Source organism: Arvicanthis niloticus, chromosome 9 (assembly GCF_011762505.2).
Source record: "Arvicanthis niloticus isolate mArvNil1 chromosome 9, mArvNil1.pat.X, whole genome shotgun sequence".
NCBI classification, from domain to species: Eukaryota; Metazoa; Chordata; class Mammalia; order Rodentia; family Muridae; genus Arvicanthis; species Arvicanthis niloticus.
In genome coordinates this window covers 22,954,783-22,976,265 of record NC_047666.1, presented here as the reverse complement: position 1 = coordinate 22,976,265, position 21,483 = coordinate 22,954,783, and the positions used below count along the sequence as shown (strand labels likewise).

The 21,483-nt window shown below is 49.8% G+C and overlaps 1 protein-coding gene across 4 annotated transcripts in view; it reads left to right on the top strand.

The window, feature by feature from the left end:
* Tet3 (tet methylcytosine dioxygenase 3) overlaps positions 1-19,248 on the top strand; it is a 95,154-nt gene extending 75,906 nt beyond the window's left edge. For all 4 annotated transcript variants that reach the window (XM_076939964.1, XM_034511365.2, XM_076939966.1 and 1 more), the window contains 7 exons: positions 763-856; positions 3,988-4,196; positions 5,052-5,202; positions 7,051-7,140; positions 7,583-7,720; positions 10,824-11,160; positions 11,730-19,248. In XM_076939964.1, coding sequence (XP_076796079.1) covers positions 763-856; positions 3,988-4,196; positions 5,052-5,202; positions 7,051-7,140; positions 7,583-7,720; positions 10,824-11,160; positions 11,730-13,513 — 2,803 coding nt within the window. In that variant the 3' untranslated portion in view covers positions 13,514-19,248. The remainder of the gene's footprint in view (positions 1-762; positions 857-3,987; positions 4,197-5,051; positions 5,203-7,050; positions 7,141-7,582; positions 7,721-10,823; positions 11,161-11,729) is intronic.
* The last annotated feature ends 2,235 nt before the right edge of the window (positions 19,249-21,483 follow it).

Here is a 21,483-nt window from a genome sequence, read left to right as displayed (position 1 = left end):
CAGCCTTGCCCCATGTCGTTGTGTGATACGTGTTCATGGTCATAGTTGTGTCTATAACCATTGCGTGGTTAAGTAAATGATGCCAAAGGCCTTTGAATCTTCAGTGCTTAGGCTTCCAGGAAGCCGGCATGTACAGGGACTAGGGGCAGCTTCGTCCACTGTGTAACAGCATTGGTGTTTGGTGGAGTCACTCCCCAGCATCCTTCACTCAGAAGTCAGCTGGGGCGGTTATGAGAGATCAATAGGTTCTCTCTGTCTCTGTCTCTGTCTCTGTCTCTGTCTCTCTCTCTCTCTCTCTCTCTCTCTCTCTCTTTCTCTGTCTCTCTCTCTTTCTCTCTCTCACATACACATACACACACACACACACACACACACACACACACACACACAAACACACACTCGATCATTTGTATATTGAATTTACTAGTAGTTACTGGGTAACTCAGGGGTCCTTGGCCAGCAGGGCTGAGTGCAAATGCCTGTGGGTTCAGGCAACTTCATCAAGACTTAAAAGTATTCAGGGACTATTCTGCCTAACTGTCCCTCTGCCTGAGGACAGAGACAGGCAAGTTGAACAGGAGCAGAGGAGGTGCGTGTGAATCAAGACTGGAAGTTTGGGTGTAAGCCCTCCAAAGCCTCTGAGCACAGAGTGGCTGCAGTTTCCCACTTTCCCCTCTCTGTAGTCAGAAGCCCAGGCAGAAGCACCGGGGCCCTCCTCCTAACGTTGGGTATTCACTGATGTGGCTTCTGTCTCCTCTCTAGGTATGGAGAAAAGGGGAAAGCTATCCGGATCGAGAAGGTCATCTACACGGGCAAGGAGGGGAAGAGTTCTCGAGGCTGTCCCATTGCCAAGTGGGTGAGTGCTGGGTCTCCATAGCTAAGCTATGTCTGGGTGTCCTTATGCCTGGGCTCACATTGCAGAACAGGTTGCAGGGCACGTGAGCAGGAAATGGACATTCGCCGTCACGGGGCCCCGGGAGCCAATGACCCTGTGGCAGTGGATCATCTTTGTCCTACTTACATGCCAGCAGCAGGCATCCTGTGCTGTCACGAACTGTGTGCGACTCCTGGGTAAAAGCTATAGATACAGGAAGGGGAGGAGCTGGAGTACGGCTGGCCTAACCCCATGGACTTTGGCTCCTCTTTTCTGTGTGTCTGAGTGGCCAGTATCCTGTCCCCTACCTGGAAGCCAGGGAAGACACTGAAGGCTGACCTACATGAGCCAAGCTGAGGGACAAGATGAGGCCTCTGGGTACTATTATGATGAGGCTTGCTTCTTGGCAGCCTCTAAGCAGGGATCTTGAGCATCTGGCCAGGGAGAAGTCACTGACAGACCCCAGGTCCCTCGGCTTTGCCCTTTTTATGCCCTCATCCAGCTCTTGAAATCATGGGTGTCTGTTGCTGCTATAAGGCTGGCTTAGAGTGAGCTTGACCCTTGGTAGCTGGTTCATGTTCGGGGTCCTAGGCACCCTGGAGGTGAGATCACAGAGACCTGGAGACACAAGGTTTAACCAAGGGACAGTGGCTGGATGATTGTTGAGGCTGGCTACCCTGGAACGCAGACATGGACAGGGCTACAAACATTAAGTAGCCCAAGGAAAAGAAGCATTTCTGATGAGGAGGGTCGCATGGGCCAAGGCAGGAAGGCTGCATGGGTGTTCGTAAAGCTGACTTGGACATGCTTGCCATCTTCCTGTGAGATCACTCCTTGCCTCTGCGTCTCTGCGTTTAATGAGAATAACACGCCTGAACTTAAAATGTCACATGCTCCTTCTCAGAACTTCCTAGCCATTATTGTAGGACTTTTCACAACAAAGGAACCTGGCGCTTTTTTAAAAGTGTAAAGATGCATGTTGTGTCCACCCCACGGGAGACGGCCCTTGCAATAAAAGGTCTAATGTGGTAGGAGCTGCCTCTTCAGAGAACCCACCTGGAAAATGGCGTCAGAGTAAGCAGAGTTTAACTGTAAGGCCTGGAGAGCCCTGGTCCAGGGTTCATATGAGACCACTGTCCTATCAGCATTTGCAGAAATGTGTCAGTGCCCACACTGGGCCTCCTGCAACCTGCCAGGAGCCAGGCGACCGGTCAGAGCGTGTTGAAGCAGCATTTGACCCAGTACGTTACTTGTGTGCTTCTGAATTCCAAGACACATTTCAAAAATGATAGTTGATTGTTGGCAGAAAAGTGGGGGCTGACATCATTGTGACCCTGCCTTAGACCAAGACCTCGTGATCATGCATTTGCAGTAAGTCACAAAACATGCCGTAATCAGCAGAACACCTTGAGAGCACCGCCAGTTGTCAGTTATAGATTGTATATGATTCTACAACATACTTCAGTCAGGTGACAGAGGCTGAAAGGACAGTGCTGAGGGATGGGAATATGGCTCAGTAAGAGAGGGCTCACCTAGGATGTACAAGACCCTAGATACAGTTCTCGGCCCAGCTAAAATAAATACAAAATGTACAGTTGGCAAGATGGCTCAGTGGATGAAGGCACTTGTCCACAGGCCTTGTGATGTGAGTTTCATCCCTAGATCTTACAGGTAATAGGACAAAACTAGGTCCTAAGTTATCCTTTGACCTGCATGGGGCATGCACAGGCACACCAAATAAATGTTTAAAAGACATTTTTAATTAGAAAAAGCCGAGTTGAGCATCAGAAGGGGAGAGTTGGAGCGTTCTATTCCATGAATGAAGTTGCAGCTTATTCATTTCTCGGGAGTGGAAGTTCTAGACCAGCGGCTCTCAACCTGTGTTGACCCCTCTTTGGGGGTCGAATATCAGTTATCCTGCATATTGGATATCTACATATTCATAACAGTAGTAAAAATACAGTTATAAAGTAGCAACGGAAATAACATTATGATTGGGGTCACCACACCATGAGGAACTGTGCTAAAGGGTCACAGAATTAGGAAGGTGCTCTCCAGGAAGTGGTAGCTTCATGCTGAATGAGCCTAAAGCCACTAAAATGCACACTAACCATGTCAGAGTTTGTTACGCATACTTTACCATAGAAACAAAAAATGTGGTACTTGGGCCCTTAAACCTGGAGGCTAGGGGCCTGTGAAATGGCACAGTGTAGTTTTACTACAGTAGTCTCAGTGCCATTTCTGGCCTCTGGGGGCACTGCACTACATGGTCACATCACCTCCTGAAGCATGCAAATACACACACATAAGTATTTAAATAAAGAAAAAAATCTTAAAGTTTTTGGCCAAGTACAGTGGTGCACACCTTTAACCCCAGCACTCGGGAGGCAAAGGCAGGCAGATCTCTGTATTTTAAAGGCCAACAAATTTACATAGTAAGTTCAGGACTTGCTAGGACTACATAGTAAGACCCTGTCTCAAAGAAAGGACAGGACAACTGAGTAACGCTCTTCATTTCCAGTGTTTCTTATAAACAGGAGGTGCTGGGTGGGTTGAGGTGCCCTGTGTGGTTACGGAGAGCTAGGCACCCCAGCTTTCAATGAACAGATGTCCTCACTGAGCCCTGACTTTGTCAGGCCCCCTTTCCTTGTTAGCATCGCCAAGCCAGCCACTCTTTTCTGTGTAAGCTGCAGAGTGTGAGTGTCAGGTGTGACTACATCTGTCTGCAGCCTAGGTCCTTCCCTCAGACTGTTTTCCACAGTGTTATTCCCCGAGTATAAACATAGATGCACAGCACTTTCTCTGCCCAAGGCTAAAACACATATCTATGCAACACCGTCTCTGCAGACATCCTGAGAGATCGTAGAATTCTACACTACACTTCTGGTTCACACGTCTTTTGTTCTTTTAAGTCTGTGTTGGTCACAAACGTCTTAGACTTCATTGTCGTTATTTTTTTATCTTTGCTGTTTTAAAATGTTGTGTTTCTTCTTCCCTAACGGTGCTGTCCTAAAGACTCACAGCTGCAGGTCTGTGGGGTAGTGAGGGGCATTGCACCATGCAGAGCTGTGTGGCCCTCTGCAGGGCAGTAGCTCAGTCCCGCGTCTCTGCAGGTGATCCGAAGACACACACTGGAGGAGAAGCTGCTGTGCCTGGTACGGCATCGGGCAGGCCACCATTGTCAGAACGCCGTGATTGTTATCTTGATCCTGGCCTGGGAGGGCATCCCTCGAAGCCTTGGAGATACCCTCTACCAGGAGCTCACTGACACCCTCCGAAAGTATGGGAACCCTACCAGTCGGCGATGCGGCCTCAATGATGAGTATGTATTGGAGGGGTGGAGGTGGTGACTGGGCCGCAGGACTGGGGCAGCGGGCACTGGGATGCTGGGCAGCACTGAGTTCTGGCCCTGGCTCAGCTCCACTGTCCAGCCCTAGACCAACATTAACCTATATTTATTGGATTTTCCTACCCTTTCATTGCTATGTATTTAATTTCAGTAAAGTTACCCTTTCAGTATATAGTATGGAGGATTTTGTTTCATTCTCTTTGAGACAAGGTCTTGCTGTCCTGGAACTATGTAAATCAGGATAGCCTTGAACTCAGGGAGCTCAAAGCCTGCCTCTGCCTCTGGAGTGCTGAGATTAAAGGCATGCTCCACCACCCCCAGCAGTTCAGAGGATTTTGATATAGTCATGTCACCCAGTCGAGATTGAGAACAGGGGTCCATGAGATGGCTCAGTGGGTAAAGGCAGTCGCCACCATGGCTAACAACTTTAGTTCATTTCCCAGGGCCAATGGAAGAGAATAACTCCTAAAGTTGATGCCCACGTACATACACATGTGCACACATGTGCACGCACATGCAAGCATGCATAACTCCTGTACCCTTCATCTACAGTCCTTCCCCCAGCCCTCAACAACCATGTGTCTTTCCTGTCCCTTTAAGTTTGCCCCTGAAAAACTTTTCTTTCAGACTCATACATTATGTATCCTTCTGAACAGGCATGTTTCAGCAAGCATTGAGTGTTCAGAGAATAACCTGTATTGGGAAACATGGAGTTGTAGGGTGTAAGGAGGAGCCCTTGTTGCCAGAGGCTAGTGGAAACCAGTCCTCTGCAGGGGCCATATCAACAGAGACCACATCTGTATGCTTGGCCTGTGTTATACATTGCAGCCGGACCTGTGCTTGCCAAGGCAAAGACCCCAACACCTGTGGTGCCTCGTTCTCCTTTGGCTGTTCCTGGAGTATGTACTTCAACGGCTGCAAATATGCCCGGAGCAAGACCCCACGGAAGTTCCGCCTCACAGGAGACAATCCGAAGGAGGTGAGGAAAGTGCCGGGCACACGGCAGGCCCCTCCATGCCTCTCTGCCTGCATGCCGGGCACACGGCAGGCCCTCCTGTCCCTCACCCATGCCTCCCCATTTGCATCCTTAACATCTAGGCAGAGGTAGGATTGACGTGCCATGACACAGATGGACAGAAAATGTATTGCATTAGCAGGCAGTGTGAGAACTGAGGACTGCTAGCTGTAGGTGCTCAGACTCTTAACCAGAATGGGCACAGTGTTCTTCTCACCTCATTTCCCTCCCTCCTGCTTGTACTTCTGGGGTATAGGGGTCAGCATCCTGGCCATCCTGATGCCAGTCTTGGCCTTCCAGAGCTTGAGGCTCTTAGTACTGGCAGGGCTTCCCACTATGCCAAGATCAGGACGTCCACTGGGCGCCTCTTCTGTGCTCCATTGCCCACGTAACTACCGTCCTGGCTTTGCTCTTCATGAATTAAATGAATTCTTTTCAGGGACTAGAGCAATGGTTAAGAACACGGCTCTTCCAAATGACCTGAATTTTTGTCCTAGGACCTACATTGTGGCTCACAGCCATCTATCTGCAACTCCAGCTTAGGGGACTGACACCTTCTTCTGGCTTCTGCAGGCACCTGCATATACATGCCATAAATACACACACATATAAAAATCTTATTTTTTTTCCAAATTCAGAATCTTTTCCCCAAAAGTTTTAGACAATTTTGTAAACTAAGACCACTCTAATTTGATAGCTCTTTGTAAGCTAAGACCCCCTCCCTTCTTCTGAAGCAACAAATGTGGCTGCCTCAGTGGGTTGAAGAGTCCCAGGGCCTAAGACTTGCCAGGAATAAAAAGACAATGGCTTAGTTTCTCCAAGAACTGCCCCAGTGCTGTAGATTGCCACATCCCGAGCACCTGCCGTGTACCAGGCTCACACATGTCTCCTGGTCCCAGACCACTCAGGCAGTGTTACCTCACTTCATACAGGAGAGCTTGCTCAGAACAATGAGTAGTCCTGGTGAAGGAGGCAGAGTCCCTCCCCCGTCCAGGCCTGCTGTGCTTCCCTGGCTTCAACCTCGCCCTGGAGCTGTGCTTGTGGCAGCATCCAGGCAGCGGCAGAGCAGTGGCCAGACCACACGGAGTCCATCCTGTTGGTTGTGCTGACTAGTGACTGAGCTGTGCTCCTGGCTTCTCTACGCTGTGTGCTTGCTGCCGTTCCTTCATAAGTGCTCCATGTTTGTGTTCATGGCCTCAAGTCCCCACAAGCACTGTCAGGCCAGAGAGGCAGCAGAAGGGCCGCAATCATCACGTGGAACTTCTTGATGCTGCAGACATTTTTGCTGGCTAGTACAGGAAACCATGTGGATCCCCCAAGGGACCTAGTGCATCACTAACTTGATTTTCAATCTTTGGGTATGTCTGACACCTGGTTGGCAACGGGCTCTGGGCCAGGCCAAATGTGAATCTCCAGCACAGGTCCATCAGTTTCTGCTTTCTCTAACGTGGGAGTGAATATCCACACCTATTGGAAAATCCCCGCCCACCTTTCACACCTGTGACCCACAGTACTCAGCTCTGAAAGCAAGAAGGCCCTGCTCTTTTGTCCTGGGCTGGACAGGGCTGCGTGTGACTGACAGAGTAGCTTAGATATCAGGATGACTGCACCTTTTAACAGTGGCTGTTTCTGGTGAGCCTCAGTATATCCATCTTTAAAATGGACACAACAGAGGACCACTGTGAAACCCTGGACATACTTGGCTTCCTCCCTTCACGGTGATACCCAGCAATGGGTCTGGTGGGCTCATTTCAGGCAAGAAGTTTTTGCCAGTTAGGGCAGCTCTGAATGTACAATTGTTCTTTTCTGCAGGAGGAAGTGCTCCGGAATAGCTTTCAGGACCTGGCCACAGAAGTTGCTCCCCTATACAAGCAGCTGGCACCCCAGGCCTATCAGAACCAGGTACTGAATGAAGCCAGGGCCTTTGTCTGCCACGTGCAATTTTTGCTCATGCTCCCTGTTGTTGGAAAGTGGGGGTGTGGCTTCCTTTGCATTTTTAAAGAGAGCTCCACCTAGAGGTGTCCTGGAGCCAGTTGTGTGCTTTTATAAGTCTCCTTAAGTAGAGCCCACCCGACTCTCCATCTTCCCCACCCTAGTGCCTCTGGCCCAGCTTCCTTTGCAGAAGCCTGAGTTCCTGTCTGTCTAGGCAAGCAAGCTCGAGCTAGCCTGGGAGAGAGCAGTTCCTTCAGAGCCAGGGCCTCTCAACTGAAAACCTTCCTCTCATGGCCCAGGTTCATCAGACAGCTGTGATCCTTACCCTGCTGCTAAGATCTGGGTCCCAGGTGCAGCCTGGGGGTGTTGTCACTTAGGCCTTCTGAACACCTGTTCTTGACCGTTCACACAGGTGACCAATGAGGACGTGGCGATCGACTGCCGCCTGGGGCTGAAGGAAGGGAGGCCCTTTTCAGGGGTGACAGCCTGCATGGACTTCTGTGCCCACGCCCACAAGGACCAACATAACCTCTACAATGGGTGCACTGTGGTAAGGAAGCCTGGGGCCAGCGGGAGGAGACAGCTAATGGGTTTTGCTCCTTATGAGGAGGGAAGTACAGTGGGTTCTTGGAGCCCTGGGTAGTGTTGGCTAGGTGGCCTGCTCCTTCCCCTCCTCTGAGAAAACCCTACAGTAGTAGGGGGACTAGTGACAGGAGGTGTATGAGGAACCAGAGCCAATGTGTGAATTTACTGAACAGTAGAACAACTAAGATGAGGTTTGGGGATGAAAAATGGAAGTCTTCCTAGAACCGCCTGCTAGGCTGCATGGGCTGTGTAAGGAGCAGGCAGGGAGGCTTGAAGAAGGAGTGGATCATCAGAGGCATGCGTGCGCTCGAGAAGATGGGGCATCGGGCTGACTGAGGTGGAGACACCCTCAAGGGAAGCGGTGCTGCTGTAGCCCCTGTGCTTGCTTTTCCGCTGGGTCCAGTACAGGCAGGACTGCAGGGACTGGGGAGACCATAGGAGAAGGCTGGGGGTCCAGACTGAAGTGCTAGAAAGGGCAGGCCCTCACGGATAGAGAGAGCAAGAGGTGGGGACACTGGGGGGCAGGAAGGGGCAGGAGGTCATCTGACCTCCATGTTCCTGCACTCTCTACTGTTAGAGATTAACTGTCAGCAGCAAAACTTTCTAAAGCTTTTCATGTCTTAAAGTCTCTACATGTGTGTACACAAGTAGGTCTGCGCATGTGGCCAGCTGTGCGTGCACTTGCGTGCCAGTGTGCCAGGAGGCCAAAGGTCAATCTCTGGTGTTCCTATGAAGATATCTACCCTTAAGGGTTTTAGTGTTATTTTTGAGACAGTCATTAGCACCCGGAGCTGGGCAGTTAGGCTGGGTGGCCAGTAAGATGAGATTCACCTGCGCCTGGCTTATGTGGGCCCCCCAGTTTACACAGAATAGCTTTATGCACTGAGCCATCTGCTTATAGGAACTTAGAGTTGGGAATTGGAGAGATGGTTTGCAGTTAAGAGAGCACTTGCTACCCTTCAGGAGACCCTCAGTTTATTTCTCGGCACTTCAGGTAACGCCACCATGGAATCTGGTGCCCTCTTCTAGCCTTCGTGATGCACAATAGCGTACACGCACATGGACACAAACACGTGCATATAATTAAAAAAAACTTTAAATAACCCTTTTCTGAAATCTCTAGAGATAACCACAGCCAGCATTTGGTGGCCATCCCTTCTGCAGCTGTGTGTATGACCATGGCCACCTCCACCCTCGTGGGGGTCTACCTGCTGCCCTGAAGTGTGCTTTTCTTTACCAGCAGTAACTTGGGCTTTCTGTGTCAGTGGATGTGGCTTCACATTTAAATTTGTTGGAGCTTCATGTGCAGCTCTGATATCAGCTATTTAGCTGGTTCCCCCACAGATGGACAGTTGATGAGTCACACACTTCCCATCCATATGCCATGAGGAATCCCTGCAGCTCAGTGCAGAACTGGTTTCTTCCGGAGTGCCACCCCTGCTCCCCACATAGAGACAGTGACAGTCACAGTGCTTGTTCAGTTTCCTGCAGCGCAGGGTCCTGTCAGTCTGCCTGACTCAGTGAGGTGGGCCTCTTTCTTACACGCTAAAGGGCCTGAACATCTCCCCCTCTTTCTCTTGCCACCCCCTCTCTTTAACATTTATTTATGTGTATGAGTGTTCTCTCTGCATACAGAGCCTGCAGGCCAGAAGAGGGCATCAGCTCTCAGTACAGATGGTTGTGAGCCACCATGTGGTGGCTGGGAGTTAAACTCAGGACCTGTGCTCTTAACTGCAGAGCCATCCCTCCAGCCCCTCTCTTGCCTCTTACTTTCACCCTTGCGGGTGTCCCAGTTATGTTCTGTTTCCCTTCTAATCACCATTGCCATCTTTGACATTGTAAAGTCCTTAGGTGATGAGGGATAGAGGCAGCCTGTCCCTGTAACAGTCCACCCACCGTGCCTCGCCCTCCATTGTTGTTGTTGACCTCTGCTCTGTCTATCACATGGGATGTTAGGGAAGGGAAAGCACAAGGCTAAGGGCCAGCTGAACTCAGAACATAAGCAGGAGAAGAAGTAAATTGTAGGGGCTAGAGAGACGATGGCTCAGTGGTTAAGAGCACTGACTGCTCTTCCCCAGGTCCTGAGTTCAATTCCCAGCAACCACATGGTGGCTCACAACCATCTATAATGGGATCTGATGCCCTCTGGTATGTCTGAAGAGAGTGACAGTGTACTCAAATATATATATATAATAAATATTTTTTTAAAAAAAAAAAGTAAATTGTATTAGAAGATTCAAGGTACAAGAAACATTAACTATGTTTTTAAAATGTTATTTTAAAAAACTGTTCATGCTGGGCGGTGGTGGCGCACGCCTTTAATCCCAGCACTTGGGAAGCAGAAGTAGGCGGATTTCTGAGTTCGAGGCCAGCCTGGTCTACAAAGTGAGTTCCAGGACAGCCAGAGCTCTACAGAGAAACCCTGTCTCGAAAAACGACAACAACAAAAAACAAAACAAAACAAAAAAACCTGTTCATAATATCCTATTTAGTTACCCAAAAGTATCATATGCATGCATATATAACTAATGTTTACAACTATTTTTTTCCTGAAGTCATTTTTTTAAGATTTATTTATTTATTTATTTATTTATTTATTAGTTTAGCATATGAGTACACTGTCGCTGTCTTCAGACACACCGGGAGAGGGCATCGATCCCATTACAGTTAGTTGTGAGCCACGTGTGTTTGCTGAGAATTGAACTCAGGACCTCTGGGAGAGCAGTAGGTGTTCTTAACCGCTGAGCCATCTCTCCAGCCCCCTCTGAGGTCATTTTTAATAAAAAGAAAGGTTACCTTAGAAGCAGCAGACCTGAGGGGTCAGAATTCGGGGGGGAAGGTATCAGCCTGCTGATAAGGCGCAGTGGCGGCGATGGTGCTTCAGGCAGAGCTGCCTCCCGTGCTCTGTGTTGTTAGTGTCTAGAACCTTAGTGGCCAGGGCAGTGTGATGGGACATGGTAGATGGCTGCCAGTAGGGCCATGTGGAGGTGACAGTTTGGGAGCTCAGTCAGACCTCTCTCTCCAAGCATGGACCCCAGTCTCATATCTTTTCTCCCTGTGTGGGGCAGGTCTGTACCCTGACCAAGGAAGACAATCGCTGCGTGGGCCAGATCCCCGAGGACGAGCAGCTGCATGTGCTACCGCTGTACAAGATGGCCAGCACGGATGAGTTTGGCAGTGAGGAGAACCAGAACGCGAAGGTCAGCAGTGGGGCCATCCAGGTGCTCACAGCATTCCCTAGAGAAGTCCGGCGGCTGCCTGAGCCTGCCAAGTCCTGCCGCCAACGGCAGCTGGAAGCCCGGAAGGCGGCGGCCGAGAAGAAGAAGCTGCAGAAGGAGAAGCTGAGCACGCCAGAGAAGATCAAGCAGGAGGCCCTGGAGCTGGCTGGTGTCACCACTGACCCAGGTAAGCAGGGGTACCACCTGAAGGGGCCTCACCCCCGCCTCATGTCACACTGGCCACTTAGGAGGAAGGTCCTGACGTGGCTCACTCTGTCCTTCAGAAAGACGTTCTGTAAAGTGCCTGGATATAAAGCATCTGGACAGAGCATGTGGCTGCTCCAGCACACCCTTACTGTGTCTGGGGCTCTGGGGCAGAGGGTGGGAAGCGGCCGAGCATCTGAGCTTCCATTTCTCCCTGGCAGCAGTCTCTGCTGCGGACCCACACCCACGCTTGGGGAAAATGAGCTTCAGCTGAAACTGAGCCATTTCCTGGAGTCAGAGAGTAGAGTGATGGCGGAGAGGACACAGGCTCTGCACAAGCTGTCTCTCTCCACCTTGGGAGTCTTAAGGGGAGCCCAGGAGTAAGTCCAGGCCAGGTTTGAACTCACCTCAACACTTCATCCAATCCTGCCTCTCCAGAGAGAGAACACTTCTCAAGCAGGGAAGGAGGTTCCATCTCCTGTTCTCTGCATCCAGACCTTGCTAGGCTGTGGTGTCCACCTCATCTTCCACTTTGCCTTCTGCCTTCCCCAGGCCTATCTCTGAAGAGTGGATTGTCCCAGCAAAGCCTGAAGCCCTCCCTCAAGGTGGAGCCTCAGAACCACTTTAGCTCCTTCAAGTACAGCGGGAACGCGGTGGTGGAGAGCTACTCGGTGCTGGGCAGCTGCCGGCCCTCCGACCCCTACAGCATGAGCAGTGTGTATTCCTATCACTCGCGCTATGCACAGCCGGGCCTAGCCTCCGTCAACGGCTTCCACTCCAAGTACACACTTCCCTCCTTCGGCTACTATGGTTTTCCATCTAGTAACCCTGTCTTCCCCTCCCAGTTCCTGGGTCCCAGTGCCTGGGGACACGGGGGCAGTGGAGGCAATTTTGAGAAGAAGCCAGACCTCCATGCTCTACACAACAGCCTGAACCCGGCCTACGGTGGTGCTGAGTTTGCCGAGCTGCCAGGCCAGGCTGTTTCCACAGATAACCACCACCCCATCCCCCACCACCAGCAGCCTGCTTACCCAGGCCCCAAAGAATATCTGCTACCCAAGGTCCCCCAGCTGCACCCAGCACCCAGGGATCACTCTCCCTTTGCTCAGAGCTCCAGTTGCTACAACAGATCCATCAAGCAAGAGCCAGTAGACCCTCTGACCCAGGCTGAGTCCGTACCCAGAGACTCTGGTAAGATGAGTAGAACACCCTTGCCTGAAGCATCTCAGAATGGGGGACCCAGTCATCTATGGGGACAGTACTCAGGAGGCCCAAGCATGTCCCCAAAGAGGACTAACAGTGTAGGTGGCAACTGGGGAGTGTTTCCTTCGGGGGAAAGCCCCACGGTTGTTCCCGACAAGCTCAATTCTTTTGGGGCCAGCTGTCTCACCCCTTCACACTTCCCAGATAGCCAGTGGGGACTGTTCACTGGTGAAGGTCAGCAGTCAGCCCCCCATCCTGGAGGACGGCTTCGAGGCAAGCCATGGAGCCCCTGTAAGTTTGGGAACGGCACCTCGGCCTTGACTGGTCCCAGCCTGACTGAGAAGCCATGGGGGATGGGAACAGGGGATTTCAACTCCTCTCTGAAGGGTGGTCCTGGGTTCCAAGACAAGTTGTGGAATCCTGTGAAAGTGGAGGAGGGCAGGATTCCCACACCAGGGGCTAACCAGCTGGACAAAGCCTGGCAGGCCTTTGGCATGCCCTTGAGCTCCAACGAGAAGCTATTTGGGGCCCTGAAATCAGAGGAGAAGCTATGGGATCCCTTCAGCCTGGAGGAGGGCCCAGCCGAGGAGCCCCCCAGCAAGGGGGTGGTGAAGGAAGAGAAGAATGGACCTGCAGAGGAAGAGGACGAGGAAGAGCTGTGGTCGGACAGTGAACACAACTTCCTGGATGAGAACATAGGCGGTGTGGCCGTGGCCCCCGCCCATTGCTCCATCCTCATCGAGTGTGCCCGTCGAGAGCTACATGCCACCACACCACTCAAAAAACCCAACCGCTGCCACCCTACCCGCATCTCGCTGGTCTTCTACCAGCACAAGAACCTCAACCAGCCCAACCATGGGCTGGCGCTTTGGGAGGCCAAGATGAAGCAGCTGGCGGAACGGGCGAGGCAGCGGCAAGAGGAGGCAGCACGCCTAGGCCTGGGCCAGCAGGAGGCTAAGCTCTACGGGAAGAAGCGAAAATGGGGGGGTGCTATGGTGGCTGAGCCCCAGCACAAAGAAAAGAAGGGGGCTATCCCTACCCGGCAGGCGCTGGCCATGCCCACAGACTCGGCGGTCACCGTGTCCTCTTACGCCTACACAAAGGTCACTGGCCCCTACAGCCGCTGGATCTAGGTGCCAGGAGCCAGCGAACCTCAGCGTCGGGCCCCGCCCGAGCTGCTCTGTGGTGCTTTTGCCCTCATGCCCGGGGGCGGGTTGGGGGTGCAGAAGTCTCTCTATATCTACATATATGGATATGCTTATCATATATATGTATTTATGGTCCAAACCTCAGAACTGACCCGCCCTCCCTCCACTTCCTCGACTTCCCCAGCACTTTGAAGAAACTACGGCTGTCGGGTGATTTTTTTTTTTTTTTTTTTTTTTTTTGATCTTAATATTTATATCTCTGCGTTGTTTTAATTTTTTCCCCTTGTTTTGAGGGGCTTTTATTTTCCTTTTGTTTTTAAAATTTTATCCTTGTATATCACAATAATGGAAAGAAAGTTTATAGTGTCCTTTCACAAAGGAGCGTAGTTTTAAATTCCATTTAAAATATGTATTTATTGGATTTTTTTAAAGTGACAATAGTAATGGGTTACAGGTGGGCAGGAAAAGCCAGCAGAACTTCCTGCCTGGCGAGCCCAGCCTCCTGGGAGCTGCAGGTTCTCCCAGCCATCTGCCCCCACCAGCCAAGGTTAGCATGTAGCCCTGGTCTATCCCTCCTTCCCACGGGCTAGGGAGCCTTTGGGACCACCCCGTTCTCCTCTGTGGAATGGGGGAAGCTGCAGACATCTGGGGGCCAGGCCTGGAGATGCTGGTGTTAGTGTCCCCAGACACCAGGTTGGAAGTAGACAGCTTCAAGCTTGCTAGTCTCCACACTGAATCCTCTCTGCCCGTTATTTATCAAGTCATATGATGTCCTAGTTCGCTAGGCAGCACCTCAAGCTGAAGCAGGAGTCGAGAGGCTCTCTCGTCCCGTTGATAAAGCCGGTGAGTACTGGGCGGAAGGAAGCTTAGTGGCAATTTTCTTAAAAAAAATCGCCCCAAAGTTTGTCGATATTGAAAAAGGGCTACTGTATCTTTAGAAACAAGAAGTTGAACCCAAGCTGTGAAGAGCCAGTGTGCTGTGTGGCGCTCTGCGGTGCTGTGTGGTGCTCTGCGGTGCTGTGTGGTGCTGGAGCCTGGTGCTGTGTGGCGCTCTGCGGTGCCCTGTGGCGCTCTGCGGTGCCCTGTGGCGCTCTGCGGTGCTGTGTGGTGCTGGAGCCTGGTGCTGTAGTACTGTGGGACTTTTCTGACTCTCAGGGCAGGTGGCATCCTGCCAGAGCTCAGCAAGCCAGTGTGATGGCAGGTCACGCACCGTCCTTATTCCTGGATCTTCACACGGGACAATGGTGCAGTCCTCCCAGCCCTCGCAGGGCATGGTCTACACTTCATTTAAAGTGCAAGGGTCAGGCGTTTTTCAACAGGTTGCTACACTTTTCCTCCTTTGAGGGGGCCAGTTCTCCATTGGATCTTTTCTCTCCTCCCTCTCCCTTCTCCACCTCCCCTGTAACACGCCCATTCTAAAAATCCTGGTGCATTCATTCAGCTCTTTGAAAATGAGAACGTTGGTGCTTTAATTTCTGTGACATCGAGAGGTTGGGCCTGACGGGTGGAGGTGGCGTTGTCTGCAGCAGGTCAGTCCTCACGGAGTGTTTGTTTTCAGATGCCGTTAGCCATGTTGTCAGGCTGCTTGTGTGTGCGGACGTGTGTGGTGAGTGGGGGGCTTCATCAGGGCACACACAGTGGCAGCCGAGCCCTGAGACAGCAGTTATCCCATGGTTCCAGCCAGGTTTGGTCTTCATAAACTGAACGTAGTGATCCTATGACAATGCTGAAGGCAGGTCCGAGTCCCCAAGCTTTGTGGTGCCTTGTGCCAGAGCTGAGAGCCGAGCGGCCTGGTGTTGACGAGAGCCTTTCGGAAGCGCTGGCAGAGAGTGGCTAAAAGGTGTCCTGAGCATTTTTGTGGTCTGGTTTTAACTGTAAATAGTGAAAGATTTTTTTAAGCACTTTTGCCTAGATTTAAACAGCAACTTGAAAAGAATAAAAAGTACATTTTAACATGTAATTGTGGGAGAAACTGTAAATAGTAGCTGAAGAATATTTAATGTGCTTTGTCAACCCACCTTTACCATATTCTGTAAAGTTGCGATTATTTTACAGGACAAAAAAAATGAAATTATTATTGCTTTTGAAATAAATACCCAAGAGCTTATCAGGACTTAGAATTATTCAGAATTCAGATTTATAGGAAAGTCTCTGACCCTCTGTTTGACAAGCTCAAGAGTCAGAGTCTTTAAGACGCATGCTAATTTTCTAGTTTTGAGGGAGAGTTGGGTCCTTTAAATGCTATTTTGCTTAATCGCATCAGTACTTTTACGCAGGTCTCATCTGACTCCGTGCTTAGGTAGATGCGGGGGTGCCTTGAAAAACTTCATTTTAAATAATCTTAAATATGATATTTTACAAAGCATTTGGAGAATGTGACCGTATATACGGCCCATGGAAGCCCCAGGTTGGCTGTTGGCTTGCAAGGTCCCGAGCGTGGCCCAGGTGACTCTGTTGCTGGCAGTGTGTGGATCTCTCTGAGGCATGTTCAGTATACTCAACCCTCCTCACCCTTTGGTAGCAAAGCCATTAGTTGAATGGAGAAACTAGTACAAGCTAAAAAGCATGTGACGTCCATCCCCCAAGCCTGTACGGCCTTTGTTCATAAGCTCTAGGCCAGGAAACAGGCTGCCGTGAGGTGAGGCAAGAGGCCGTCCACATTGGCCTTTCAGGTCCTAGCTAGCGCTGTTTCAGGGCTCAGTGCTGTGGATGGCATGAGCCCGTGCTGATTTTCACACACTACATGTATAACCTACCTCAAATCTGTCATTGAAATGAGCATGCTTTAGACGTGTATTTAAGACGTAACTATGCACAGTTCTTTATCCCCCACCCCTTGCTGCTGAAGGCTTCTTAAAGAGAAAAATCAAAATTTTTATTTTTACTGGCACTATCATTTTTTAAGTCCTGAAGATGATTGACAAAACATTTTTATCATGAGAAGGAAAAAAAAATAAAGCCATTGCAACTCAAGAACCTGACTGCATGAGCGAGAATTACCATTACAGCCAGGGAGATGATGGCTTCGGAGTCTGCTCCCAGTGTGCCCGCCCGTCCATCTCTGCAGTCCACAAGCAGTGCAAGCGTTTGCTGCCCCACCCCAGCTTTGTCTTGTTCTCCTTTGTTTTTGTTCTCCCTGCCTGCTGTGTGCAAGAAGACTTTTGAAGTTCTGACCCGAGAGATTTTCTTTTAGAATATAAGTCATTTTGCAGCAGGGTCTCACACAATAACTGGTGCTAGCTGGAGAAACCACCTGTCGGTAGCTCCACTGAGGGGGTCACGTGGATTGGGAAGGTTCAGTTTGAAGACTGGTTTTTAGTGCTCAGCCCCCCACCCCAGCCCTCCGGGGTGCTGCTTTGCCTTTTTGCTGTGGTGGCCTTGGTCCATGGGAAGGGATTCTGCCTCCTCTGGTCCTCCCACCTGCTGCCTAAGGAAGCAGTAGTTTGCAGAGCTAGGGGGCGTTAGTGCTGAGTGGCAAGGACAGATGGAGCAGAGCTCTGGCTCCGTAGCTAATGGCAGTGGATGTGTGAGCGTGGTTGACAGTAGCTGAAAACCCAGTGTCACAGAGGGAGGAGACTTGACTGCCTCAGATGACAAAGCAAGGCCAAGCTGGTAGAAACGGATATATCCCTGATGTGCCTCAACCAGTCCCTTCCCTTTTGTTACTGAAGTGTGTTTTCTGGACTTGGAAGCATTTTTATGAATTGAAATAGTCTAATAAATGGTGCTATGGTGTTTCAATGTGACTGTCCCTGATCTCGTCTCCCTGAGGTGCTATCAACGTTTGAAACCACAACCAACCAACCAAAAAACGAGGTGGGCTCCGTCTCTCAGCTTTTCTTTCCTCTTTTGGTGCTGTCTTTGTAGACCTCTGTTTACCGTGCTGTGTCTGCTCTGAGCAGTGTTCTGGGTCTAGTGTTCTGTTGTTCCCCTTGGTGGCCAAAACTAGGCTCACGGAGAAGGTAGCTTGCTCTGTGCAAGGACAGCAGTGGCCAGCTGCCTGGGCAGGTGCTGTGGGTGTGTCTGTCTTCTTAGCCAGATTAGAAAGGGGGTGGTGGTTTTGAGAAGGAGAGGCAGGGCTCCTGCCTCTTCTTGTACATCAGGTATTCTCTTGTGTCCCAGGGTGCTAACTCCAGAGGGGACAGGCTGTGGTCCAGGGGCAGCACCTTTACCTGGCCCCAGCAGGGATGGGATGGGCAAGACTTTGGGTTCTTGCTGCTCACTGATAGCTCCTGGTGCTCAGACTAAAGGCAGGTGCTTTTCTTTGTCCCTCATTGCCACCAAGGCCGCTTTTAGTTGGTGCTAAACTTCTCCCTGTGTCCACATAAGCTGATGCAAAAGTGAAGAACTCGACAGGAAGCTCAATTTTTACATCATCCACTGTCACATTTTCTTTTTAAAAATACCTCAAAAACAGGACATTGCAACAACTTAGATTCCATGAGGGTATGATACAGCTGTCCATGGGATGACCTCCTTGACACATCTGGGGTCGTTCTCTCTGTTCATTCTTAAGCAGTAAAATGACAGAGTGCCTAAGGGAAAGAACGTGCTTGGATTTTTTTTTTCATTCTGTAAAGTTTTGCTTTTGGATAAAATGTGAATAATCTCTGTCCATCTCATCGAGCTTTCTGTCACGGTTGCTGTCATTTGAAAACCTACATAACACCTGGTTTATCTGCTGGCCTACCAGGCCAACTTCACCACATACCCTGGACCAAAATAACCCATTGGAGGTGCATACCCCAACCCAGGCTCACAGCCCACTCACCCATCAGTGCATAGTTGCTTCTGGGAGCGCTGCCTTCCTGAGAGGGCAAAGCAATCGGCTTCTCACCTGAGGGGAGATCTCAGCACAGAAGCCGGGTGCTGGGCTTCGTGCCTGAGGATCAGTGAGCTGTTCAGCCTGCTCCTCGTTTGCTTCTGTTCTGATATCAGGGATGCTTTCTGTAGGGTGTCTGTCAATCATGCTCTCCTCGCTCCGACTGCTCTTCATTCAGGGGGACCCCTCACTCTTCACAGGGGACAAATACTAATTGGCTCATCTGGACATCCCAAATTTTCTTGATTCCGATATAGATTTTTTTTTTCTCTTTTGGGGGTAGGGGGAGAGAGACAGGAGTGATGTCATTTATTTTTCTTGTGTTTAAAGAAGCAAGGACCGGCTGTCTCACGGCATACTAATGCTTTAGACTTGACCTAGAACCCTTGTAGCTTTCGGATGTGTTTTATTTCTTATCTCTTTGAATTCCTGTTTGGTTACCTGGCTTCCAATGGAGGTGAACTTAACAACCATACTTGAATAATCCGTCTTGACTTTGTAAACTGTGGCTACTTGAAATGAAGTTTATCTGGGGTTGATGGATGAATGGTAGGTTTTTTGCAATGTTTCCAGGCAATAGGATGTGTATTATTAAACTGTAGATATCTTAGTACAGTAAATCTATGCTGATAATTTTATTTTGTATAATTTTTACCTTTTTGTTAATATTTTCCTTCCAGTTTATTGGTTTGTCTCCTGAGCTATCGCCTCCCTTCTCCCCCAGTGTTTCAGTAAATTTAATTTAGGGTACCTAGAAATTGCAAGTATGTATCCTTTTTTGATTTGTATTTTATTATAATTTACACAAACATCTGAGTTTGTGAACTGTATTACTCCTGGCATCTTTAAAATATTGTGGGTGTTTTAATAAATTTTATATTTATTTTTTGCACTCAAATTCTGTGTAAGCTTTTTTTTTCCCCCCCTCTCACCTTGAACCAGAACTAAATTGTGACATAAGGTACCCTGTAGTCTTGCCCTTCTGGGATATATTATAAACACTCAAACGAAGCCTGCCTCAGGCCAATGAGGGACCTGGCATCTGAGTAGATGAGGTCACAGACCATGCTCTGGAATTCAGCTGTCCACACTTCTACCTTACAGCTACTGAGACCACTGCATTGTGCTGGGTCCTGATGGCTCTGACACAGTCGAGTAGTAAGGTGTAAAGCTGGACCCCAGGCTGCTAGACCTGGGGCAAAATAGGGGCGTCTTTAGTCCAGGTTGCAGTTCTGGTGGGGGCTGGGTTGGGGGCGGGGGTGGGGGCGGGGGGAATTCTGAGCTGGGGAAGATAAAGGGACAGGAAGCTGTCCTCTTCTCTTGTTTCCTCTGCCTGAAGTGTCCCACCAAGCAGATCTAGCACCCATCAGACTAGAGGCCTTGTTGTGGTTTAAATTCTGCAGAGGAACCTTATAGAAATACATGGACATGCTGTCCACGTTTCTGTATATATCTATGCACCACATGCCTGGTACCCTCAGAGGGTAGAAGTGAGTGTTGGGTCCCATAGGACTGGAGCTTCAGGTAGTTGTAAACTTCCATGTAGGTGCTGGGAATTGAACCCAGGTCCTCTGGAAGAGCAGCCAGTACTTTTAACCACACTGGTCCATCTCTTCCATGCCCTTCCCCCACCCCTTTGTTGCTGTTCTTCCACTCCCAATAGCATTTGAAGGTTGCCCCAGTGTCTCATTACCTCATCCTCCTGGCCTATCCTGATCTTCATTTTGTTTACTGCCTCCACACACGCTACACTACTTAACAATAAGTCAACAACCTTATTAAAAGTTCTGTTGCTGGTGGGACTAGAGAGATGGCTCAGCCGTTAAGAACACTTCCTGTCCGTTCAGAGAACCTGAGTTCTTAGCACCCACCTTAGGCAGCATACAATTGTAACTCCAGCTCCAAAGGATTGAGTGTTCTGGCCTCTGTGGTTTTGCTTCTCTGAGGGCTTGGGGATGCTATGCTCTATAGACATTGCAGCAAGTCATTAGGAATCATTTTAATAGTATGTCTATTAACACAGGTTGTGTTCTCCACCTGTGCCATTTCACAGGCGCCACCTAAGACCATCGGAAGACACAGATATGTACATTGTGATTCATAACAATTGCAGAATGAATTAGCAATGAAAAATGTTATGGTTGGAGTCACTACACCATGAACTATATTAAAGGGTCGCAGCATTAGGAAGGTTGAGAACCACTTATTTAACAGGAAATAGTAATAGGTTCTCTCCTGAGGCCTGTGACCTAGCTAGCTACAGATTCTTGGGCCCATTAGCAGTGCCAGACATGGGTTCCAGCTCATGAATTCTCTTAGAGCCAATCAGAAAGCAGCTGGTTATTCCCGTAATGTTCTTATGACCTTTGTACCAGTGGGTATATTACCTTTTGTCAGGCTAGTTGTTGTAGATAGTAGGGTTCAAAGCTGTGTGATTGCTTTTTCTTCCCCACCAGCATTCCAAGTAGCACTGTGAAAGCTAGTCACTTGGGACGAAGCTTCCAGGTGAGTACCAGTTTGATTTCTCCATGTTGTACGACTCAAGTGTGTGGTGTGTTAACCATTTAAGGTATTACCATCAAGTGCCGCAGGGTAACAAGAGCATTGACTGTAGCCTGGGCTTGAGGACCTGTGGGACTCCATGGGCCAACTTAAAAACCTCATCTGGTCAACACGCAGGGAATAAGAAACTGTAGAGGGCTGTCCTGGAAAGGAATGCAGCGTCACAGAACACACACACACCCAAACACGGGTGCATGCACTCGACTCAAGGAGCTTTGTGGAAGAGGAAATGGAAAGGTTGTAAGAGCCACAGGTAGTGGGTAACTTCAAGAAAATGGTGGTTTTCGGACACGGGAAAGCAATTGCACATACAAACTCAATGGCAGTTGTAACAGCATGCACAAGACCTGTACAGGCTCAAGCCAAAATCCCAGCATGAAAAGGGGGAAGCTGGCAAAAGTCCCGCCGCCACTCTGAGTTAGGGCATTTGATAGGGGCTGGGAGAGAGAGAGGCCATCTTCTTTAATGACATGGCCCCACACCCAAGGGCAACACAAACTGGACTTGGAGGGAAGAGAACACAGTTGGGTAAGGAATTGAGGGTGGAGAGAGTGGGTAGAGGAGTCAGGAA